The 27,371-nt window shown below is 33.1% G+C and overlaps 1 protein-coding gene across 3 annotated transcripts in view; it reads right to left on the reverse strand.

Annotated features, from left to right (window-relative positions):
* The window catches only part of LRRK2 (leucine rich repeat kinase 2), a 131,215-nt gene that overhangs the window by 55,126 nt on the left and 48,718 nt on the right, over positions 1-27,371 (reverse strand). For all 3 annotated transcript variants that reach the window (XR_010021331.1, XM_063074909.1, XM_063074910.1), the window contains exons 19-30: positions 24,872-25,130; positions 21,873-22,061; positions 15,153-15,268; positions 13,616-13,685; positions 12,919-13,136; positions 11,004-11,254; positions 10,561-10,709; positions 7,192-7,285; positions 4,892-5,078; positions 3,550-3,731; positions 1,169-1,398; positions 154-281 (exon numbers count right to left, since the gene is read on the reverse strand). Coding sequence is in view for 2 of the 3 variants with exons in the window: in XM_063074909.1 (XP_062930979.1) it covers positions 154-281; positions 1,169-1,398; positions 3,550-3,731; positions 4,892-5,078; positions 7,192-7,285; positions 10,561-10,709; positions 11,004-11,254; positions 12,919-13,136; positions 13,616-13,685; positions 15,153-15,268; positions 21,873-22,061; positions 24,872-25,130 (2,073 nt within the window). In the remaining variant the exon portion in view is untranslated. The remainder of the gene's footprint in view (positions 1-153; positions 282-1,168; positions 1,399-3,549; positions 3,732-4,891; positions 5,079-7,191; positions 7,286-10,560; positions 10,710-11,003; positions 11,255-12,918; positions 13,137-13,615; positions 13,686-15,152; positions 15,269-21,872; positions 22,062-24,871; positions 25,131-27,371) is intronic.

The raw sequence follows: 27,371 nt of genomic DNA on the forward strand, positions 1-27,371 counted from the left end.
CAGACATTTATCATTTCTTTGAAAAACTATTTGAAGAGACTGTTTAAAGCAACTATTTGCATAAAATAAATTATCTTACACACACAAAAAAAATAAATTAGAATTATTTTCTATTTTCAAATGATTAGAACAGAATCTGCGGATGGTGTTTACCTTTATATTGAAGAGCCAAGGCTTCATGGCATCCACCTCAGCTTGTCCTTTGCTGAGGTCATACACAGCCAGGTACAGTGCTCGCTGGGTCATAAAGTGGGGATGAGTACTATAGAATTCCTCACGGCCTGAAGAAAAATTGAAGATGTTTTTTTAATAAATAAAGATTGAAGATCTTCCAGACAATAGGCAAGAGTTCTTTCCTCTTTTTTTTTCTTTTTAATGAACACATTGTAATTATACATACTTAGGGGTACAATCTGATGTTCTGATGCATATATATGTTGTATAATAATCAGGTCAGGGTAGTTAATGTATCAGTCACTGCATGCCTTTATCATTTCTTTGTGGTGAAAACATTCAAAAGCCTCTCCTCTAGCTATTATGTAATATACAAAACTTAACTGTTAACCATAGTCACCCTACTGTGCAACAGAACGTCAGAACTTATTTCTCCTATCTAATTGTAATTTCGTACTCATGAGCCAGCCTCTCCCTGTTTACCCTCCCCCATCACCCCCAGTCTCTGGCAACTTACCATTGTTCTACTCTCTGCCTCTATAATATCAACTTTTTTTTTTTTTAGATTGCACAAATGAGTGACGTCATATGTAGGCAAGAATTCTTTAAAAAAGAAAAAATTAGGGCATACTACTATTTGTTATTTAGCATACTAAAAAGAGAAAAACAATCAACAATATTTAGAGGGCCATTCTGGGTTTTCGCTAGAGACTAACAACTTTTAGCATATCTATTAACTACCAACCAAGTATTTAGCCTCAGCTGTCATCTACCAGTTCCTAACATTTCCCTCTATGTACTTCTCCATTTTGGTGGCAAGGCTAAAATAAATTAGGAGAAGTAAATGGCTTTAGAATGATTCCACAGGATCTACTCACTATATATATATATTTTTTTTTTTTTTTCTGTATTGGAACAGAAAACCCAGTTTTTAAATCCCTGTTTTAAATAAAAGGTAAAAGTAAATTTTTAAAAATTCTAGAGAAATAAATACCTGCAAAATCCCACACATTCAGAATGAGGTCTTTCTTCCTTTTGCCTCTTATTTGGATAGGCCAGTCTTTCACATCTATGCCAACTGTGGCACTTTGTATGCCAATGTCTGATTTCTTGGTTTTCATTAATTGCTGCAATAAGGTGGTTTTACCACTCCCAGTGTTTCCCACAATCATAAGTTTCATTCGGTTATAGGGCACAGCCTTTTTTAACCGCTGTTGAAGAAACCTAGTATTTGAAAGATAAAAATAAATCAATAAACTGCTTAACAGTACACTTGAGATTTAGGTGAGTTCTTATGCATTGAATACTTCTAAGCACCAGAGTATTCTAAAATATAATATGCAGAAGAGTGCATACATATGACTAGTAATGCACATGCCTTTCAATGCACTGCAAATGCATATATTTTGTTAGTGATTTTAGTATAGTTGATAAGGTTTGAAAGCATTACCAAATATAACAAAATGCTACACTATCACCAAAAAGAATCAAAATGTTAAAATATGTTTGCAATACTAATTAAAATGCAATATATATTAATACATATATATGTATGTATGTGTATCTGAACTTTTAAACAATACAAATAAAACTCTTAAAATTATAAAGCATGAAATTTTACAAAGCCCTTATAACATAGAACCAAGGTAGAATATGTATGTATACTGTTAAACTAAAGCCTAAGAATGAGGTTATATTCATTATATTACATATGTACACATACATATTCACATATGGTATAAATGATGTACAGATATATGAGAATATTCATATATGTCATGTATGTGTGTATATATATATAAATAGTGATATAGATAGATCATATTGAATGCATTATAAATAAATACATGCAAACTATTACACTTTCAGCAGACATTAACATGCTGCTATTCCTAATAATCTTAGTGTAAAAACAACTGAAATTAAGTAGATGGGCTGTAGGTGGCTGAACAAAACCACATTTAAGATAATAGTAGATTTAAAATGTTACCAAAAATATAATGGACATAGAAAGATATATTTTAAACTGTGCTGAAATGTTGCCACAGTTTAAAATTAGAAAAGTAAACTAAATCATAAGTGAATTTTAGGGAATAGTGACTGATCCATTGCTATAACTAACTAACAGGAATATGACCAACATTACTGATTATGTGGCTAAAAAGTCAATATTATATTTCTTGTTTTATTTATTTATGAAGAATTCAACACCCTGAAAAAAAAAGTCAATCTTAAAAAAGAATATGATGCCTACGATATCTAAACTGCTCCAGGTCTTCTGTCTTTTCTAAAAATGTTAAGCACGTTTAAAAATATTTAGTTATATAATAACTTGATAATATAGTGTAATATATTGAAAACTAGCTCTACTAAATGGTTAGCAAAAATTGAACCAATTTTTACGTGAACCTCTTTTCCAGTTTCAGGAGGGAGGGAAAATCATGAGAAATAATTATGTAGGATGAGGGGTAGTCATGTATTGCGGAGGGTAACAAACTCTTTCCTTTCAAATTAAGTCAAAGTCAGGAGTTCAGAAAATGAAATCCTTCCTCATAAAAAGAGACAACGAGTTAAATATAAATTTAAGAGAATTTAAGCAGAAGAGAATTAGGTTAAGTGTAAGTCACTGGTAATTCAACAGTTTTTAATTGTATGCCAGGCCCCGTGTTAGGTGCAAGAATCAAATGGTGAGTGAACATAGCCACGGTCACTGCCTTGGTGGATATTATAATCAATTGAGAGGTGATAATTGAGCTGAGACCTGCAAGACAGAGTGACTTTGTGGAAAAACGAGTAAAAGATTTTATGAATAGGTGAAGACTAACGTGCTGGAAGGGAATAAAAGGTGGGATGAAATCTGTTATCAAAGGTATTTGAAATTCCTAAAGTATAAAGACCAGAAACAGTGATATCTGGGAAATTTTGGTGGTTTCAAAAACAATCATGGTGAGTAGGTTACTCATCCTCATAAGCAAAATCATAGTAATTTCATATCATGTCAATAACTGTATGTGAATAATTTGCTGTATGAAATGCGTCATGAGAAGTTATTATCCTCTATATTTCTTCACATCATGAAATTGGTAACAAGAGACCAATTTCCTTTCTATTTCCTTTTAGAGTCCATTTCTACTGAAAAGAATGATATGGAGGAGAAGCCACTCAACATTAGCTAGACTGAGAGAAAGAACAAATCTCTGCCCTGGCACTACATAAATATATTCATTAAATAAAAGGCAAATGACACATAGAATATTAACATTAATTAGTACTATTCATTTTTCCCTAAAGTGTAACTATACATCCACCAGAGTCACAGACAGAGGAAATCTGAATCAAATTTAATAAAAACGAATAGAAGCAAAATTATCTAACCTTATGATGTCTTTGGCTTTATATCCTATATGTTTAAAATCAAAATTAAGATGCAGTTCATCCAAAGGAAGATCCCATATTTTGCTTAATTTCCCCATTTCATTGGGAAAGGATCTCAATTCCAAGTTGTGGCTAACATCAAAAGATGTCAGATTTTCAAGACAGCCAATCTCAGGAGGAATCTTAATGAAATTAAAAAAAAAAAAAAAAAACAGGACAAAAATCTGTTGGTGGGAAGGAAGAAATGTGTACTGCCGAGAAAAAAGGTGGCGATAGGAAATGAGAAAGGGTCAGAGATTCCATCAACAATGTGCACAACCTTTCAACAGAGTTTTAAAACTTTCCAAAGGCTAGCCATAAGTTTTAAGTATAAATGCTTAAAAACATAAAAACATACGTATAAAGAACTTACCCCCAAATAATCTATGTGACTTACTCCTAATCTTTAAAAATCCAATATCCCCTAGCAACATGCTTCATCTCCTCACAACACTGAAAGTAATAAAGTTCTTTACAGTTATCTGAAGTCATTACCTATGGCTTTGAGCTGTTCCCTGACACTGCTTATGTTTTTCAGTAAAACCATGAAGATGTAGTCACTACAAACTTACGTGAAATTTAATGTTAGCAAACTACAGCTACATGTTTATACTTTAGGTGGCATCCTAACTGGAGTGTTTTTGTTCCATTCCAAGTTTTTAAGCAAGAAGCATTACATTTAGAATACAAAACCTTCATTTGCAAGAAAAAATTAAGTACCAAAACATATTAACAGTTATTCAGAGCCTCACAGTATCAGAAACTTAATCCTTTTTGGTTTTTATAGGCAATAGGCTTAAACTCAGAAATATGTATATTTTCTGAGGCAAAGGGATAATCACTTTCAGATTTAAGAACAGAAGGCATAGAGTAAGGCAAAGGAGGTTGATGCGTTTGGGTGAGGGGTCGCATGGTGAAGGAATGCAGAAATTAAAGAATGTAGGGAAAAAGTCAGCTGAAAAACACAGGTTATGTATGGCCCAGCATCAACTTGAGAAATGTAGAGTATCTGAGAGCCTGTTAACAGATCAGAGATTTAGTTATACAATGACACACTTAAAGCATAACATACTTCCATAATTAAATATACATATTCACATAATTCTTTAAAAATATAGCACAAAAGTAATTTTTTTTCAAGGAAATTAAGTTATGTTACTATACCCATTTACCACGGGGTAGGCTTATATCTTATTTTAAAAGCAAGAAATATCAAATAGATTTTAAATGATAATTTGTAATAATGCAAATATGAAGTATATTTTCAAACTGGCAATAATTTTAAATAAAGATGACCACTTACCTCCTTCAGTTTATTATGAGAAAGGTGTAGTTTCTCTACTCTAGACCATGCACATGCTTTTTCACTCAAGTCCAAGATGCTGATCTGATTATAGCTAAATAAGAGTTCTCTTAAGTTCAAAGATTTCCAGTGTGCAGGAGCTGGCAGATATTGAATATTATTGTTGCTCATGTCTAAAGTCCGCAAGCTAAAACAATACAATGTCAAGATGAAAACCAAATGAGTGTTTCCAAAGTACATTAAATAACATTACAAGTCATTTTCCCCAGAGTGAGAATAAGACATAACTTTTAAACTCACATTATTTATATTTGAGTACGCATGTGACTTTATGTGTACATAAAGGAATAGATAGGCTATAAAAAGGGCATGTTTCAGTAACAACAAAATTTAAATGATTAAGAACCACTAAAAACAAAACTGAGGTCAATTTTCCTACTTCAGATACATAAAAATGTCAATCTCAGAATGAGGGAATGACTCAGTGTTTTACAAATGTTTATGGTACATGAGAAATCCTAATTAAGAAATGCAAAAATGGTTATTAATATTCATGTCTTCTATACAAGATTTACAAATGTGTAGTCCCCACTTCTCTATTCAAATTCACTCATTACTGAGGTTGGGTCCTAGAGTTAATTAATATTGTGTGTGGGCACAGCCTTTTGCTAGCTTGTCTCAGTGTGATAAATATCACACTAAGTGTGATGCTTTGCATACAGTAGGCCCTCAATGTAAACTGATTGCTTTCATGCAGGAATATGCTACCCAGAGATTGTAGGATGTAGCAGAAAAACACGTTACACATGAGTGTATGAGTGTAGGAGGAATAAAGACAGTCAGAGATTCTGGTATATTAAACTATGTAAAATATTAAAAGGTTGCCTGGACTTTTACAACTGTGTACTGATCCCTTTCACCCAACATATTTGAAGCTTGGTGAATTAATTACATGCTCACATAGCAGTACTGCCTGCTAGAAAAAGTTCAGTTCTGCACAGCAATAACTGTACTATTATTTTGAAATTTTACTAGATTTTGCCCTATTTATCTTATAAAAATACATAGAAAACAAGATAATGAATATGACTGTATTAGAGATAAGACATATATGTTTAACAAGCAATGCAGTTGAAACAAAGCTGAGAATCACTAGGTTTTCTAAAAGCAGTGCCTCTTTAGCCTCAGTCAGGACTTAATCTGACCAACTGCATGTTCATTTGAGAAACAAAATTAAAGAAATATATACAAAATGATGGAAACATATACCTGAAGATGGTGCCTAATGCATGGTGTAACTAGGGACTGGTTAATATTTTTAGTTCTCTGGGAAGAAACTTTCTTTATGGCAATGGTATCTCCTAGTCAGCAATCACAAATATTTGTCTTTCAAACACAGTTTCAGGAATATATTATGTTCAAAATATGGGACCACCTAAATTCAATAGATGCCTATATGTAGGAGTTGAGAGTTGGAAGTCGAACTACCAGTGTTTACGGAATGTGACTTTGGGCAAATTATTTCATCTAATGAAGCAATGTCCTCATTACAAAGTGGAGATAACAACACTAGCTATCTTATAGGATTTTTAGGAAGATCAAAAAGATAATCAACTGTAGAGCAATTAAAACAGTCTCTGACAATGACACATTCTAAAGCTAGATTTAACTTAGCTTTTGAATGCTTACTAACACCTTCTATGGCTAAAATATAATTATTATGTATCTATATGTGTATATTTTTGCAATATATACTTTGAATTTGGTTTATGATGTATGACACATTTAGAACATCATTTAAGATGACAACACAGTAGAAATCTAATCAATGACTAAATTTGTTGTTAACAGGAAGCTTTTGTTTTTGTTAAATTAATCAAAAAACCCCAAACCTGGAACTATGTAAGTTGTCCTAATCTTCACCAAAAATTTCACTGAAACATAATTTAAGTATAATTTCAAAGTTAATAGTATTTTGACAACATATCAACCTCAGAGCAATTGAAATTTTAAAAGTTTAATAGCCAGTGTAATCTCATTTGATTATAACAATGCAGTAATTAATTAAATAATCTTAGATTGTTTTTAAACAATAGCCCACTAAATTAATATAAAAGTTTAAAGTCCAAGTAGTGAGTTGGGTCTTTTGTCTAGTGAAAATCGAACATTCATACATGTAAAAACATTAAGCTGAATAGATTCAGAAATCAATTACATTTATATGCCTGAATAGAAACTGTGTTTCTAAAGGTTCTATTCCAGCTCATTTGGTTTTAAAATTAAAATAACAATAAACTTACTGTGGGAGATTTAAAATTGCTTCTGGAATACATGTAAATTTGTTCTGAGATAATTTTAGGCATGTTACGGAAGCAGGCAAAAGAGGCACAGCAGCTAAAAGAAAATAAAAATCAGAAAACAAACATTGTAATTATTTTAAATAGATTTCCATTAAATTCAACAATAAGAACAATGATGTATCACTTAATTTAATTTCCATTTTCACACTGACAATAAAAAACTCCTTTCTAATACTCATTTTAAAAACAAGCTAATATCCTTAATACTACCACTAAACAATAAAACAATATGCCATACTTAGTATCTTTTAATCTGAAAACTAAAGAACTATATAAATATAAATTCATCTACTCAACATTTGGACAAAGTAAAAATTATTATAATAGTCTTTGCAAATTATATATAATAAATATTGTATGACATAGTCATGTATTGTTAATTCAAATTACACTTAAGTGCCTATAACAAAACACTTTTGAACTCTTTACTAATATACAATATGGTACAAGGATAAAAATTCTTTACAGTACCATCTCATAAAGAGTGTTCTATGATATAATAACGAATGTTACTCGATAGAAGTATTCTTTGAATATTCTCTTAAGAGATCGGGAAACATTAGGTAAAATAAAGTGAAATATCTGATTTTCAAGAGGGAAATACTGTATGAGGTACCTCCAAGGAATAAAATTCTGTGGAACACAATTTGGGAAACTGAACAAATCAGACAGCCTTTTTTCTCATCTGTAAAATAGGGCAGCTAGACCAGATGAACTCTGAGATTCTCTACATATCTACAAATCTGTTTCTGTGAAAATGGCTTAAGAAATTATTTCTTAGCATTCTAAAGGTTAAAAATATGGGTTATGCTTTATCAAGAAAATCTTCAAGGGTCAAAATGTTCCAGGACACTGTTAGAAGCGGTCTTCCCAAGAAAAAGAAAGACACACATTTCCAAAAAGCATTTGTGGCAAAATAAATGAGTAGAAATGATTTTCCACTTAAGAATCAAGATTCTTATGGTTCAGATGGTGTCTGGAAAACACATATAAAATTAAAGAACTGAAACTTTATTTTCACATAGGATTATTTTTAATGCTTAGTGGTCCTGTTCAGATGTCACCTCCAAAAGGCATTTTCTCAAAGTGAGACCACATCTCAAACCATTAAGGTTGTGTAATGCAATGCAAAACAGATTTTTGAACTGAGGTCTACCCAAACTTTCAAAACTAGGTAATTAATTGCATGCCCCTGGGAAATGTCACACAAAAAAATCCCAGTGCTTGTTTCCTTAATTAGGCAGGCAGAGGTTATACCTGTCCTACCCTACAGATTTTTGTGAGATTCAAGGGAGATGGCATATTGACCACAACCAAGCCTGCGGGTCCTTTGGGATGCTCTTGTAAATATTACAGATATAGAAACGCTTCCCTAATGCCACGGTCTGAATTAGATTCCCTTGAGGTACCCCCATAACATCCTGAAACTTTACCACTTAGCAAAATATACAATTACATTTATTTGTGCCATTATTATTTAATGTCTGTCTTCTGAACTTAATTCCATGCTCCTTAAGGACAAAGACCAAGTTTGCTTTGCTCACTAGTGAGTGAATCACTCTATCCCCCGTTTCAGTCTCATCGTAAGAACACGGTCAACAGCGTGGGAGAGAGCGAGGGAGGGAAAAAGGAGGAAAACACTTTGCAAATGAACATGGCTTTTATCATTATTATTTTCTAAAGTTTTGACAAATTAAAATATTTTAAAATATGTAGTTATACTGTATTCTGCTACTAAGAAGTCTTAAAAATAATTTTACCAAGTTAGGTCTAGAATAATCAAATGGGTGGCAAGGTGCCCATAGTCTCTATTACGGGAGATAAAATGTGGTGAGTCCCTGTCTATTGTCATAAAAGTATTTTGTACCTTCATATTAAAATGTTCACACAGGCTACAAATGAATGCGATTCCCTATATTATCTCTGCTAAGAGAACTTAGGGTATTCCACAACTTTTAATAAAAGTGATGACTATATTGTATATTATGGTAGTCTCCCCCTTATCTGCAGTTTTGCTTTCCACAATTTCAGTCACCAGCAGTTGCCGTCAGATAATATTAAGTGGAAAATTCCAGAAATAAACAATTCATAAGTTTTAAATTGTGTGCCATTCTGACTAGCATGATGAACTCTCACGCTATCCAGCTCCGTCCTGTCCAGAACGAGAATCATCCCTTTGTCCAGGGTCTCCACACTGTATCTACTGCCTATGAGTCACTTAGTAGCCATCTCAGTTTCAGATAGAAAAAACACAATATAGAGAGCTTGCTGCTAATCTATGGTTTCACACATACGCTGGGGGTCTTGGAACATATCTCCTGGACGTAATGGGGAACTACTCTATTATAATAACTTGCAAGGAGCAAGAGCTGAATGAATACACATTAAATTTACTATTTGGAAAACTGTTTAATGTTGAATTTTACTTCTAAAAACAGCAAAAAAATAATAGTAATTGCACTTAAAATTCAAAAAATTTGCTGGAAAAACCCTCAGTATGAAACTCAGTGTTCCAGAATGCTTCACCCAGTTCAGGCAGCCATGTGCATTTTTAGTTTAATACTCCAAAAGGAACTTCAGTATAATCACTATTTGTAGGCCAAGTCATTGTCATCTTAGCCTAAGACAATTACAACCTGCTAACTATTTTTTTAAATTACAGACTATTTTTTAGAGCAACTTTAGGTTTATAGAAAAACTGAGCGCCAAGTCCGGAGAGTTCTCATACACCCCTCCTTTCCTACCCACCACCTCTCCACACATATTTTCCCCTATTATTAACAACTTCCATTAATTAAGCACATTTGCTACAATTGATGAGCCAGTACTGACACATCATTATTACACAAAGTGCATACTTTACATGAGGGTTCACCCTTGGTGTTGTACGTTCTACGAGTCTTAACAAGTGTTTAATGACACGTATCCACCATTACAGCATCATACAGAATATCCACTGCCATGAAAACCCTCTGTGCTCCACCTGTCCATCTCTCCCTCCTCTTAACCCCTAGCAACCACTGATCTTTTTACTGTCCCCATAGTTTTGCCTTTTCCAGACTGTCTTATGTTGGAATCAAACAGACTGGCTTCTTTCATTTAGAAACATGCATCTATTTCCTCCATGTCTTCTAATGGTTTCATAGCTCATTTCTTTTTATCACCATCCTGCTAACTTTATTTTTGAAACTCCAGCATAATATTTAAACTGAAACACCACCTTAAAATCCCACCTAAAATGCCCATAGATGCCTTATCCTCTAATACTTAGAAGGTCTTGTAAGGAGGAAACCCATACAAAATACTTACCAAGAAAATTCATTCTGGCACTGAAACTCTCCACTTTAGGACAAGCCTCAAGAAAGTTCTCTGATAGGGATGAAATGTGATTTTTACTAAGGTTTAAAATCTTCAGTTCCTTCAGGCTCAAGGGGGAACATGTCCCTGATATTTTATTTCTAGTTATGAAACAAAATGAAGAGTAGAATGTATAAACTCATATATTTTAAAGAAAAACATCAAAACAATCTGCCTTCAAAAATAGCATCAAAGCAGATTTATTAATTTTAAAATCAGTTGTAAAAATTTGTCAATTGATGGAACAACATAAAATAATATTATAATAATGTTATAATATTAATTACCTCGATCTTATTCTTTAAAACTCATTATAGAAATGTCAGCATATTATGTCAACCTGAGAAAGCTCAATGTAAGACAACCCTTTTGTCTTTAATGAAGCCCTTTCTTACCCTTCTAAAATGAGCTGTTCCAATTTCTCTACCACATCAGCGAGGTTCTCCGGAACAGAAGACAGCTGGTTATATGACAGGCTGAACTGTTTCAGGGTTGAACATTTCACTGCAGGATCTAAAACTACTGAGGGTCCAATGTCATTTCGAGAAACATCAAGATTGGCAATACAGTTCATTTTCAACAAGTAGGAGGGAAATGATGTAAATTTATTACTGTGCAAGTCCAAGTGTGTCAAACACTTCAGAGTCTGAAATGACAATATTTTAAAATTCTAAAATGAACCATCTGAGAAACAAGTCTAGCTAATATTTCTGCCTTCCATACCTCTGGTTACTAGAGCCACCAAGATTGGGGGTATTTTTTAATCAAAAACAGAATCCACAACAGAATTTCAGTGTACTGACTGGCCCAATCATCTCTGCTGTACTATAAGTAAAACCGGGAAAAATATCAAAATCAGGTTCATAAAAATAGGATTTAGAGGTTAATTTAGCTTTTTTATAAATTATTTCTGCAAAAAACAAAAAGGAAGCAGAATAGGCCTTAACGAATATTTGAATCAATGATTTAATCAATAAGAAGTACAACATAATCCTGGGAATACATTTTTTTAAATGGTAGCTTTTCTAAATGATTATACATTTTAATGTAAACAAGATTTAACCATAAAGGTCATCACATATAATCATGTTTCATTTCAGAACCTCCTCTTTTTTATAGAACTTTTTGTTTCAAAGCTCTATTTTCTATTTTTAAGCAATTTCTGATTTTACAATAATAGCAAACCTCCTTTTACATATTACGTCAATTTTTAAAATCTTTGGTATGGATGACCGTCAAGGGGCTAAAATACCAAAAAAGAACTTTGATCTACACTATTTGATATATAAAGATTTATTAATATATTTATCCTCACCAGGAATTCTAAAGAGTTTGATGTGATTATAAAGGTTTATTAATGACTCTTAATGACCCATAAGTTGTTTCCAAATTTCTGCCTTTGTTTCAGATCCCACCAGCTTATTTACAGGGAAAAATTTTAAAATTATTTATTCCCAAGGTTTAATCAGGACATTTTCTTGTAAAAACAAAGCGCCATCTAGTGGTGTCATTTCGGAATTTCCCCGAAGAGAAGGTTCTGAGTTGGTCCGGTCATTGAATGCCCTAATGTGTCTCATCTTGTCACGCTCTGTTCAAATTCTCTTCGTTTTAGGTAGGATAAATTCTAGTATTCTTTTACTTACTCACATAACAAATATTTATTAAAGGCTTACCAAGTGTCATCCATTAGCTTCACCACAAATTAATTCAATCAGTATCTACTAAGCCTCTAAAAAGCTAAATTAACCTCTAAACCCTATTTTTTTGTGAACCTGATTTTGATAGTGTACCCTTTGTATTTTTCCCGGTTTTACTTACAGTACAGCAGAGATGATTGGGCTACTCAGTACACTGATGTCAGGCCTTCCTAGGCACTGGGGATAGACAGGAACCAGCCTGAAACAATTTCTGTCCTCAAAGAGTTTGCAGTTTAGTGAGAGCAATATATGTCATGTCAAAATTTATGAGTGAATGAGAAATGGGGAAAAGCATCGCAGGCTATGGACATGTAAACCAAGCAGATAACCAACCTAGTATGGAAGGAAGGAGAGAAGAGAAGCAGAGGGTGAGAAAGTGAATAAACTGGAACCTAGAATTCCTTTTTAATAGAATCTCCATGTCCACCGCCTGTGCTCAAAGACGTTTCTGAACACCACACAGACTAAGATACCTGCGTGGAAACCAGAAGAATGGAGGAAGTATTGTCTAATGACACAAAAGTAGACTCTTCTTCTGAAATATTTAAGTTAGAAGTAAATGCAAAAAAGCTCCTTAAATGTCTTGAGAGTTAGAAGGATGAATTAAATTTACTTCACATAGCTGTTGAGGAAAGCTCGTGAGTGCATTCTGGTGAAGCTCCAGCTTTTCAAGATGCTCCAGATGACCACTTATACAGCATCTCTGGCTTAGGGCATCAATGTCTCTTAGTTCATTTGCTGAAAGGTCTAATGATGTAATATATTCTCTCTCAGAAGCCAGGGAAGAAATGCTGTCTGAATGCCTCAGATGGGATTGAAGTTTTGATGACCCTTTTGTCAAAAACAAACAAAGAATTTAAATTCACAGAGTAAAACTTTAGTGAGCATCTATAAGTGTCAAGCTCTCTCAACACACTAGAAATTCAGCAGAAAACCAAACTTTGGAACTTGCATTCCAGTGGCAGAGATGAACAGTAAATAGAAAATATTTAATCAAGTGGTGTAAGTGGTGTTAAAAAAAAGAAAAAGCCCTGGAGAAGGGGATGTAGAATGGCATGCAGGGCATTATTTACATTTCAGAAAACTCATCAACAAGATTAAAATGTCCTCTAATATTCGTAAAAGGTAAATTTTTAAATCTATAACTATATTTCAATTTTCCATAGCTTGTGGAATCATTAGGTAAATACATATGAGGGTTATGTGAAATGAAATTGGAACCAAGAAAATTTGAACCATCAGAGGAAATTTAACAAAGCATTGTGTTCTGCCCAAAATATCTACTAACATGGTTACATCCAAATACTTACTGAGTGAATCATCTGAAAAAAATATTTTTCTTTTCCTCCTCGGTAAATCTTCATGACCCAAAATGGGCCCCTGTTAAACAAATAATAATGTTTATTTTAAAAATTACTGTCTTTTTTTTTTCTGAGAAGAGAACATTTTTATATGGAAAAAACCATAAAATTTTAATGAGAATGAAAGATATTTACAATTATAGGAAAAAATGGGCAAGTACAAACTAAGCGCCCAATCACGAAGGTAGAAAACAACCCATTTTAGTGTCAAAATGACCTTGGAAAACATTTAGTCTTTCCCCTGTCTTTTAAATACAATATAAGAAACTGAAAGGTAGAGGGGTTGAGTCAAAAGGCTATATAAGTACAATTTCTTTCATCAGTTAAACTACGTTTTCTAACTAAGCTGTTTATATAAATTAGAACTGACATATGCCATTACTGAGACCTAATTTAACCTATTCAGCTATGGTCATTCATTTCACCCTTCTCAAGATTTAGAATTAACATAAAATAACCGTTATATTTTTAGCACTGAAATATCAAAATTAGAGCAGAGGTTAGCGTAGATCTTTCAGAGTGAACCTGAAAATACCATGGGACCCAATTTTCCCAACTAGAATTATCAGACCCCTCATGGAAATATACCATAGTTCTTCTGTAGCTGCTAAACATACAAGAGATTAAAACAATAATGGTTTCTTAAAAATTAAATGATTCTCAATGCCTATGTATATACATATATGTTTTGATGAACAATATTATGCTATTCAAGTTTGCTCAGTGTACTTCAGGCTCCTATTTGGTTCCTTAGGTATCACTATAAGATTTCTAGCTCAAGTACTCATAAGATCAAGCCACATCATTAGGCACAGACCTAGCCTGAGCTCCACAGACATGGAGCTTTGAAAAGAAAGAAGAGTAAGACCATTTTGAAATGCACTCAGTTGGTAGATATATGCCCCAAACAAATTCATACTCTACATGCTCAAAAGTCTACAAATGTGAATTTAACATAATTTAGTTTATGTCTAACATGTTTTCATATATATGAATGTGCACGTGCACACACACACACACACACACACACACACACACACACTCCTTGACATATTACAGGTTTATATCCCAATAAGCCCATCATAAATCAAAAATGCATTTAATACACCTAACCTACCAAATACCATAGCCCACCTTAAATGTTCTCAGAACAATTATATTAGCTGAAAATTGGACAAAATTACCTAACACAAACCTGTTTTATAATAAAGTGTTGAATACCTCATGATATCTGTTAAATACTGTACTGAAATTGAAAAACAATGTTTATATCGGTACTCAAAGTACAGTTTCTACTGAATGCATTTTGCCTTCGCACCATTACAAAGTTGAAAACTCGTTAAGTCGAACCATTGTAAGTCGGGGACCATCTGTATAGTTTTCATACATCATAGAATCGGCACCAATTGCTCCTAGCTTTGGCACAGGTTTTAGTTATCAAGAGAATGTCAGCAGCAAAACACAACATAATCACAATTTAACTTACCAATGAATTGGAATGCCTTTGCAAATTTGGTGAGCAACGCTGCAAAGCAGGATCTTGGTAAAATTCTACACTAATTGAATTTGATTTCTTTTTCACAAGAAATGAGCCTTCACTTCCTATTTTGAAATGATAAAATAGCATGAAGATGAGTAAGGAAAGCTGATTCAATTATAAGATGTTAGTATCTTAGTTCATTCATGAGAGATTAAATATATTTTCATAAATGGAAATTTCACAATCAATTTCCTTTGTAACATCTTTAAAATAGAAATGATAAACCATGTTGACTTTTCATTTTAAAAATTCAACTACATTTTTTTTCATCCATAAACGTTTTTAGAAAGGCTGTCATAGACTAGACACTGAGTAAGTGCTGGATAATGATAAGCAGGAAAAATAAATAAATCAATGCCTCAAAGACTCTCATAGTACTGTAGGAAAAAGCCAAGTAAGTCAGTAGTTACACATATTACAACAAATACTTGTTGTGCAGGAAGCAAAGTGTGAACTCAACCTGATCAATGTCACTCTTTTTTTTTTTCTCTGAATTTTTCTTATACATTTTTTATTCACTTTTTTAAATAAATTTTTTAATCTTGCTTTAAATATTGGAATCATGCTTTATTTAACATTCAACATTCTTGAGTATATCTCTATTTGAATTTCATATTTCATGGTTTCTTTTATGGAATGACATGAAAATAAATGCAGTGAGTTTAGTTGGCAATAATTGCTCTGTAAAATAAGGAAAGAGAACTACTTTTAAAATTAAGACTTTCCAATAAAATAAAGATCAATAAATAAATCCTACTATTACGGATAAATAATGTGAAGGCATGTGTAAAAAATTATTTAGGAAATTTTAAATTCCTTTACTCTTTATCTTAGAAACACGAAGAATTAATTTTAAATGTCAAAAACAAATTATAAAATCTACATATCCCAAAATCAACTTTATAATATTCAGTATAAATCTTGATAGAAGTATTTTCTGCCTGGTTTATTATTAAATGTATTTAATTCTATAATTTAAATAATGTTATGCTTAAGAATTTTAATAAAAAAGAATTCATAATTTTTTATATATCTTATAATGATTATTACATTTTCATAATTATCTAACTTCATATGTTTGTGAAAGATCTACTACCATATTAATTATACAAGCAACAGAGTGCATTTTATAATTATTTTTATATTAAAATTTCTAATGTTCTCCTTTATTTAAAAATACTTTAAGAGAATTCTTTCAGGCATGATGAAGTAACAAGCCCAAACTCAATGTACCCACATAAACAACTAGAAAATTGGACAAAAAATATTAAACAAGTGAATTCAGACATTGAGCCACAGACAGCACAGGACTAAAACAAATTATATGAGTCCTGTGATCGTCCTGGCCTTGTGCATGGAGACAATTGAAGGGCAATAGACACAGAGAGAAGAAACTTAAAGTCTATTGGCTTTCCTGAGATGAGGAGATGGAGATAAACACTCATGAAGACTAATGTAGCTGGGAGTTCTGAGGCAGAGTTACAGAAAAAGATCTCCAATAATCTGTATAGGGGTTTCCGACAGATGTGCACTATAAGAAGTGTAAAGGGGAATTCTCACAGAGGAAGGAATTGATACTAGATGTAAACTTGGATCAATACAAAGAGGTTAATTCATCAAAAAAATTATAATCCTTAAAGTTTGTGCACCCAATAACAGCTTCAAAATACCTAAAGCATAAACTGATAGAACTAAAAGGAGAATTAATAAATTCACAATTACAATGTCAACATTTCTTTCTCAAATACAAGTAGAAAGAAAATGTGATAAAGATACAGAAGACTTGAAAAACACTATCACACAATTCAACCTAATAAAGTTGACCCAACATGTTTCAATAAATTTAAAAGGACAGAAATCATGAGAGCAGGTTCTCTGGCCAAAAAAAATAGTTGGAATTTTTTTCTGGATAACAAAAAGTTATCCAGAAAATCTCCAAATATTTGAAAAATAAACAACACTCTTCTAAACAACCCATGAATCAAAGAAGTCACAAAGTAACTTAAAAATTTTTTTAAACTGAATGAAAACAGAACATATCAAAATTTGGGGATGAAGCTAAAGTAGTGTTTAGAAGAACATATATAGCTTTAAATGCTTACATACTAAAATAAAAAAGATCTAAAAATTAGTGTTCTAAATTTCCACATCAAGAATATATAAAAAGAAAGAGCCAATTAAAATAAAAATAAGTAAGAATAAGGAAATAATAAAGATTAGAGCAAAAATCAATGAAAAAGGAAACACAAATAAGAGAGAAAACTAGTGAAACAAAAATATGATTCTTTGGAAAGATCAGTAAAATTGATAAACCTTGAGCTAGACTGAACAAAAAAAAAAAAAAGGAAAGACACAAATAACCAATATCAAAAATGGAAGATCAGATAAAGCACAGATCCTACAAACATAACAAGATAATAAGAGAATTATTATAAATAACTTTAAACAAATAAATTTGGCAACTTAAGTGGACATATTCCTTGAATGTCACAAATTACCAAAACTGACTCAAGAATACAAATCTATTAAATTTATTAAATTTGTAGTTAAAAATCTGCCTCCCCTCAAAAATTCCAAACCTAGATGATGCTTACTGTTGAATTCTATCAGACATTTGAGAAGGAAATAATACCTTTATACAAACTCTTTCAGAAAATAGTGGAGTTGAGAACACTTCCCAACTCATTTCAAGAAGCAAACATTACTGTCATAATTACAAGGAAGAAGAAAACTACAGACCAATATGGATGCAAAATCATTAATAAAATTTTAGAAAATAAAATCCAATGCTACATAAATTAGGATAATATACCGTGACCAAGTGAGATTTACCCTAGGAATGAGAGTTTGGTTTGACATTAAAAAAATCAGCCAATGTAATTCATCATATTAGCAAAATAAATGGGGGAAATATAATCATTTCAACAGATGCTGACAAGTATTTTCCAATACCCATTAGTGATAAAAAGGCTCAGCAAATGATGCCTGGGAAGTAGCTTCCTCAACCTGATGAAGGACATCTATGAAAAACTACAGATAATGCCATACGAAATGATGAGAGACTGAATGCTTTCCCTCTAAATTTAAAAACCAGGGTATGATGCCCAGTCTTACCACTTCTATTCAATATAGTAGTGGAGGTCCTAGCCAGTGCAATAAGACAAGAAAGAAAAAGACATATGGATTAGAAAGGAAGTAAATCTGTCTTTATTAACAAATGGCATGATTATAAACACAGAAAATCCTACAGAAGTACAAAAAAGTACTAGAACTCTTAAGTGAGTTTAGCAAGTTCACATGATACAAAGGTAATATACAAATAAATCAACTGTATTTCTACATACCAGAAGAAAACTATTGAAAACCAGAATTAAAATACAACACTATTTACAATAGTATCAGAAAACATGTAATATAAATCATTAAGAGAAATGTCAAAAGATAAGTTATTGAAAATATATACCATATTTACATGTCAAAAAAACACATTACTAAGATATAAATTCCCCCAAATTATTATTTTCATATTAATTCTATAGCATTATATGAGAGGTCTTCAAAAAATTCATGAAAAATATGTGTTATGAAAATCTATGCATGGATTTCAATTTTGTTTTGCACCGAAATAAACTCATCGTAACTTGTTATAACATCTGAACAGGCTCTAGTCTGAGGCATTAAGAAAGGTAAGACACCAGTTTGAAAAAAGCCCCTATCAGAGCAACTTAAATTCTGCCAAAACTGAAGCAAGAACAAACATCAAATTAATGGGGGAGGCTGGGTGGAAGGATCATGAAATCACTGACGCTCTATGAAAAGTTTGTGGAGACAATGCCCCAAAGAAATCAGCATGTTACAAATGGATAAGTCAATTTAAGAAGGGACAAGATCATGTTGAAGATGAAGCCTGCAGCGGCAGACCATCCACATACATTTGCGGGGGAAAAACGAACCTCGTTTCTGCCCTTATTGAAGAGGACCAACGGTTAACAGCAGAAACAACAGCCAACACCACAGACATCTCAACTGGCTCAGCTTACACCATTCTGCCTGAAAAATTACAGTTGAGAAAACTCCCCACTCGATGGGTGCCAAAACTGTTGCGCCAAGATGAGCTGCAGGCAGGAACAGAGCTTTCAATAGAAATTTTAAACAAGTGGGATCAAGATAATGAACCATTTCTTTGAAGAATTGTAACAGAAGATGAAATATGGCCTTTCCAATACAATCATGAAGATAACGCAGAATCGAAGCCATGGCTACCAAGTGGTGAAAGTGGTCCAAGTCAGAGCAAAAGCAGACTGGTCAAAAGCAAAGGTCATGACAGCAGTTTTTGAGACACTCAAGGCATTTCGCTTGCTGACTTTTTGGACGGTCAAAGAATGACACCATCTACTGATTAGGAAAGTGTTTTGAGAAAGTTAGCCAATGCTTGAGCAGGAAAAGCCTCATCAGATAGTCTTTCTCCACCATGACAATGCTCCTGCTAATTCCTTTCGTCAAACATGGCCAATTTTGCAAGAGTTTCAATGCGAAATCATTAGGCATTCATCTTACAGTCCCGATTTGGCTCCTTTTGACTTCTTTTTGTTTCTTACTATTAAAAAAAATCTTTAAAGGGTTCCCAATTTTCTCCAGTTAATAATGTAAAAAATATTGCATTGACATGGTTAAATTCCCAGGACCCTCAGTTCTTTAGGGTGGGTGGTACATCATTTACAAAAGTATTTTGAATTTGATGGAGCTTATGTTGAGAAATAAAGTTTATTTCTTTAACTTTTATTTTTAATTCCATTTTCCATGAACTTTCGAAGTCCTCTCATATTATATAAGTAATATGATATTATTTATAATAAAAACTCCAGCACTAAAAAAATTGATTCAAATGTATATTGAAATGCAAAGAATCCAGAATAGTGAGAAAAATTTTGAAAAAGAACTCCAGAGAATTTACACTGCTTGATTTTAAGAACTTCTATTAAGCTAGAGTAATCAAGACAGTGTGGTACTGTCATAAGAATAAAGATATAAATAAATGGCACAGAATTAATATTGCTGAAATAGAACATACATATATGGTCAATTAAACTTAACAAAGTTGCTATTAATTCAATGAGGAATTATAGCATTTTCAACAAGTAATGTTGGAAGTGAATATTCACAGGGAAAAAAACAAATGTCAACCCTTCATTGATACCACACTCAAAAATCAACTTTAAATGGATTATTAGACCTAAATGTAAAAGCTAAAGTTTTAACACTTCTAAAAGGAAACATAGGAGAAAATTTAAAACCTCTGCTCTTTGAAAAAATACCATTAATAAAATGAAACAACAAGGTATGATTGGGAGAAATTATGTGCAGTACCTATATTTTTCATGACTTCTACCTAAAAAATATAAGAAACTCTTAAAATATAATAATAAGACAACAGCCCAATTAAAAGCAAAATGTTTAAACAGACACTTCACAGAGAAAAACTACAAATGACCGAAAAGAATGTACAATTATTCTCAATGTCATTAGTCATCAGGGAATCGAAAATTAAACCCAAATGAGTTAAGACTACACCTCCTCTAGAATAGCTAAAATTAAATCAACTGACAAAACCAAGTGTTGCAAAGGATGCAGAGTAACTAGAATTCTCACGTATTGCTTTTGGGAGTACAACAAGGTAAAGCCACTTTGGAAAACATCCAGACACAAGACTGTATACTATATTCTATTTATATAAAACTGGAGAGAACATTATTTTAATCTACAGTGACAGAAAGTAGATTGAAGTGGTTGCTATGGGCTGAAGATAGATGGGCATTTTCTGTGAAGAGGCATAAAGGAACTTTTTGAGATGACAGAAATGTTGCATAACTTGATAGTGGTGATGACTATATGGATATATAAGTTTTCAAACTAATGAAAATATCTACTTCAAAGGAATGCATTTTATTTCCTATAAATTATATCTCAATAGTGTTGATTTTTTTAAATGCTTGGACTTGAGACATGACATTTTGGAATAATCCTTGCTTTTTATCCATTCATATACTTTTATTCTGTCACTCAAAGTTTTCAATCACTCTATGTTAATAAAAAATCTCCTCACCCCATTTTTACCAAACTGCATTGTGTTAAATATGTCAGCTCTAATCATCGTCATTACACATCTTGCCATATCAATTGTTTAGTTATCTCGAGTTAGCAATTAAAATATAAATTTTACTTTTAACTATAATAAAGATAAAAGTATTTTCTTATTGAACACTTCCTATTTGCCAAGTACTGTCCCATACACTTTACATACATTTTCTCTTGTAACCATAAAGGTCGGCAACACTACCTTTAACAAGGTTAAGGGCCTTAACACAGCTAGGAAAGGATCTAGTCAATGACTAAACATGGAATCCAGCTCCAGTATGAATCAGAGTTTTTTCACTGCAATAGTTGCCATTGACTGATTAGTTGGCATAAGACTTAGAAGTGCAGAGACATACTTTCTTGAGTCATTACTTTAACTGGAATTAGTAAGCATAACTGTTTCCTTATAATGAACACATTTTTACTTAAGTTTTTCCAAATAAATCAAATCAAGTTTTTGTCTCAGTTCCTATTGTTCAAAGTCAGTGTGTAAGTGTCAAACAGAAAGGGAACAATTTTTGTAGTAAATACCTTCACTATCCAGATCATCACTTTGACCGAACACGCTGTCCACAGAAGAGTCAGGAACAAAGGCCCATTCACCAAATTTATCAAGTACATCTACAGAAAAATTCCCATCACTGCCTGAGGCTACTCCTTCTTCCACAGCACTTTTCATCTGATATCTGAGCACCATTCTTGCTAGTATAGATCCTTTATCTAAAAATAAAGAGATACACCAGCAACTTAGAAATCAACAAACATTGACATAAATCATATGTTTCTTGAATAGTCTCATGCTTCTAAAGAATTTTTTACTCTTCCTTCCAAAGTCACTGTAAAATAGTGATATAATTAGGAGGTGGAGAATTAAACTTTTTAAAAATCACCAAAATTTACGCAAAGCTTTGGCGTAAGTAACAAAATTGAATCTCTATGAAACTAATTTGATCCAGGAAAGAGGCTGGGCCACTTGTGAGTTATATAAGCTCCCTAAGTATCAGTTTCTTCACCTGGAAAGTGACGACGACAATGATACAGCATAGGGTTATGCAAAAGGTTACATAAAATGATGCATATAAAATGTTTAGCACAATGCTTAGCACATAGAAGATGCTAAATAAATGATATAGTTATTTTTATAAACGTTGCTGAGTGATTCAGTCTACTGGGAAATTCAAAGGAATTTTTAAGTTAATATTCTTCTTGCTATTTAATTACATTTTATATTATGCTCTATTATGAAAAAAATAAGTTGGCAGAGTCCTCATTGTTCTACATAGAGCCTGGAAGATTTTTTCAAATATTGCTCTCTTAGCTCACAGCTCACATTATAATATGTGTATGTAACTAAGACAAGTAGTACCTGAAAAATGTTTCGAAGCTGTGAATCCAAAATGTTCTTTACTCAGACTAGCTGCCAGTGAAATCATGGATATACCCTCCAATTAATCAAACAATATTATTATTTTTAAGTTAGGTAAGAGTTGGCAATGGTAAAAACTTCATATGGAACAAAAGGAAAACAGTGAATGTTAAATCTCCCTCCATCTCTCTCCATTGAGCCCACAATTCCCCTCCATCAGACTTCAACAATTACAGTAAGCAGGTTGTTCGCATGAGACTAGTTGAAGTGATGAAACGTGGGATCTAACTATGTCTCATTAATTTCCAAAGTCCCCAGAAGCAACCAGGAAACCTGTTTCTGGAGTTTTTCCTGACATAGTGCCTTCATATTCAAACAGTTATGGCCACTATATCTCAACTGAGTTTTCACCAGTGTTAGTACACTAAAAACATAGTTCTGTGACCTTTTCTTTTTTTTTTTTTTTTTTTTTTTTTGCTTAATAATGCATTCTCTATAAGGGCATTTAGATTTGCTACATGTTTTTCCTGCAATACTTGCAAAGCATTCTACTGCATGAACATAGCACGATTTATTTGAATAATTCCTTTTGAGGAATACTTATGGGTTTTTCCCCCTAATCTTTTGCTAATATAAGCAATGTTTTAATGTGCATTCTTGTACAGATTTCCTCATGCACATTGTAAATGGCTGTGATTGTGGATTCCCAAAGGTATATTGCTGGGTCAAAAAAGTATGTATGTACACTGAAAATATTCAAAAGAGGACAATTTAAATTTATATCAACAATGTTTGAAGTGCTTGTTTCCACATATGCTTATCAACATGATGTATTACCAATTTTTAGTTTTTACCAATATTATAAATATTTAACAATCATCTACTATGTGCAAAGCACTAGTAATAGATGCTAAGGTTACAAGAGTGGACAAAATCGATATCAATTTCATGATGCTTATAATCCACCAGAAGTTACATTATAAAAAAGGAAAAATACAATTGCATAATATGGTAAGTGCTCTATGATAAGTGCACGTATAAGCTATGGAAGCATGTAGGAGGACCTTCCAGACATCATGGATATAGGAATGTTTTCTTAGAAAAAGTGACAACAGTGCTGAAGAGGGAAGAATGAAGAGACAGCTAGGTGAGAGAGAAGTTAAGGGAGTTAGGTAGAGAGAGTAACACTGGGAAAAGCCTGGAAGTAAAAGTACATGAAGTGTGTAAGAAACCAAGCTAAATGCAGCCTGACTGCCACTAGAGGCACCAATATGCATGGGTGGATACTTTTGTCTAGCAGCACTCAGCTATGGAGTAAAAGTGAGAAAAATGTAAACTATTGGACTGTCCAGGACTGGGACTTTTGCCAGTAAAATCATTGCATTTGCAATTGATACATTTTTGTATCATAAAAATGATAGTAACACAAGTTATTAGCAAGACAGTCCTTAAGGTGAAGAGTCATGAAGCATGAAGACTATGGGAAGGAAGTGGGCATGGCGGTGAGTTAACAGAGGGAAAGCTGGAAGCTCAAGCTTTAAAACATTTAATGTGAGTAAATGAGGGAGCTGAAAAGACAGAAATTGTGATCAGAGGATGAAAATTTGTCACCATTGTATACCATATGAACAAAACATGTATTAACTTGAAAGTATAAAGAAAATACATCCTTAATTGAGATACAAAATATATATTGACTTTAAAATGCTAAGTATATATGTATACATGTTTTTGCATGTACATTCAAATGCATATGTATATTTAAGCATATACAAAGTCTCGGAAAAATTTGCATTGATAACCCATAAAGCATTAAAAAAAGTTATTTTTATTTACTTTCTTATAATTCTTATAGTTTCCTATTTTTTAAATGAGCATGTATTACTTTCATAATAAAAAATAGAATATATAAAAAAGAAAAGCAAACCCTCAGAAAGTTCCCACCACTTTGCTGTTTTTATAAAATACATATTTGCTGTCTCATGAAGAACTTAAATAAAATATTATTTTCAGTATTTCATGTCCAAAAGTAATATCCAAACCTTAGCAATATTTTTTGCTTAAGGTGCATCAAACTGGAGTGAATATCTACTAAAAGACTAGTGACTTGAAAAAATACTACTAAAAATAAGAATTGTACAGAATATTTTTTACTGATACTTACTTGTCTGTTTCCTTAAATTAGATGTCTTATCTGGAAATAAAGGGCCAAGCCAAGAAGGTTCGATTTTTCCTATACAAAATCCTCCAAGGCAAATGCTATTATTGGCCAGATCCAGGGCAAGCCTCCTTAAGAGTAAACTGATGATTTGGCTGTCACCTTTCCTAATGCTTATTGTCAGTGCTTTCCGTACATCTTGTTCACGGGACCCACTATTCAGTAACAGTTCCACCAATTTGGGACTGCTCTCTTTCTCACATACCTGTTAAAGAAGAAAGAAAACCGAAGCACATTATAAACCTGTATTTCTTCCTTTGGGGATATTGGTGTATCAAACTTGGTGTGATTCATCTCTACATCTCAAATTTAGATTGAAACAAAATAAAATACGGTAAAACTTAACCTTGAAATAGATTTGGAAAAGAAAATCTGTGCCGCAAATATCAGAGTAGCCTAAATCAAATTAATCTGCCACTTGAGAGTCACTTATCACGAAACAGGCAACATTGCATGGAGAAAAAGCTCGTAGACTTGGAGCTGGGACCTGAGTTTACATCCAGGTTCCACCCATCATGCGTGTTGCTTACACTTTCCGGGCTTCTGTTGGCCCATTAGAACATACCTGGGAAACTAGCTTTTTAACACAGTAAATGCTACTGCCCGGCCTTTGTTTGTGACATAGAATAACTAAATGAGAACATAAATATTATAAAATTCATTAATGCAACATGCAAAAAACAATCAGTACTCATGTCTGGTTTTCCTGAGCTTTTTGGGACAAGAATCCAAATTTCCACAAAGATATACCTTGTCTCTCAGTCTCTTACCTTCCTCTGAATGTGACGTTTTCAGAGCGTGTGTTCAGTGTGGGTTAGCATGTTAGGTGCTACAAAAACTAGAGTGAACTTAGCAAGCCAAGAGAAGACGTAGCAACCCATGGCATAGCACACTGGCCCTACTCAAGAACAGCTTCTCAAAGGTGATGGAGTGTGGTTGACTATGTCAAAATAATAAATAAGAAATAAATAATAGATAGGTTCTGACACATAAAATTTGTACACACATAATCTCTAATCCTTATTTTTTAAAATCTCCATGTCATAGAAATTATTAGCCCCATTTTATAGATGAATATTTAGAAAAGATATATGATTTGTCCAAACCCTTATATCTGGTAAGTGACAGACACTTGGATTTGAAGCTAAATCTGCAGGCTTCAAAGCGTGTATTCTTTCTGTTACCTAAAATTAAGGATTAAAAAAGAAAAGGAAAGGAAAGAAGATCCTAAGATCTAGGGTGCCGAGGTGGGTGGCAAATGACGTCAGGGGACATTCTTGAATTCCCTAGAATTAAAGTGTGTCCAAGGGATTTGAGGGAACAGTCATATAGCTGGATGGCACTGGCTTAATGCCCACCAGTCTCCAGGATCACCCACCCACCTTCAACCCTTTCTCCCCAGAGCAACTACAGTGATACGATCAAGTCACCAACCTGTTTAAAAATCTTCTAAAATCTCTCTGCTCTAGGACATTCCCCCAAACACAACATTCAATTTTTCAAACCTCATTACCTTCATTTATGCTATTTCTATTGCCTCAAATGCTTTCCTCTGCTCTTTCCTAGCAAAAAGATGTTTATTCTTTTTTTATTTTTATTTTATATTTTATTTTATTTTACTTCTCAATATACGTTGTAGTTGATTTTCATGCCCCTTTACCTGTTCCTCTCCACCCCCGCCCCACCACATCATATCTGTTCACTTGACTTAAACAGTTCAAGGAATTGTTGTGGTTATTCTGTCTTCTTCCCTCCACCCTTTATTTGTTTGTGTGTTTATTTATTTATTAATTTTTAGTTCCCACCAATAAGTGAGAACATGTGGTATTTCTCTTTCTGTGCCTGACTTGTTTCACTTAATATAATTTTCTCTAAGTCCATCCATGTTGTTGCGAATGGTAGTATTTCATTCTTTTTTACAGCAGAGTAGTGTTCCATTGTGCAGATGTACCACAGTTTCCTTATCCACTCATCAGATGATGGACATTTGGGCTGGTTCCAACTCTTGGCTATTGTGAAGAGTGCTGCAATAAACATTGGAGTACAGGTATCCCTTTGACTTGATGATTTCCATTCCTCTGGGTATATTCCCAACAGTGGAATAGCTAAGTCATATGGTAGGGGAGGAGAATGGTATGGAAGTTCCTCAAACAGTTAAAGATGTTTATTCTTGAAGAAACAGCTTCAAAGTCTCCTGCTCCCATCCTTCCCATCCACACCCCCTTCCTCCTCCAGGCTCCCATCCTGTTTTGTTGAGGGCAGCCCTCAGCACAGTAAACCACACGTACCTGTTGCTCACTAGAATGGAAAGGCATGGACACTACTGCAATCCAATCTGTACTCCTGAAGCCACGCACAGTGCCCAGGGAATCTATAAATGTAGCTAGCAAATTACCAAGATCCTCTTTAAAGGCCCATAGAAAAATGAAAAGGAAGGGAGGAAGGA

This window comes from Cynocephalus volans, chromosome 12 (genome assembly GCF_027409185.1).
Source record: "Cynocephalus volans isolate mCynVol1 chromosome 12, mCynVol1.pri, whole genome shotgun sequence".
NCBI lineage: Eukaryota > Metazoa > Chordata > Mammalia > Dermoptera > Cynocephalidae > Cynocephalus > Cynocephalus volans.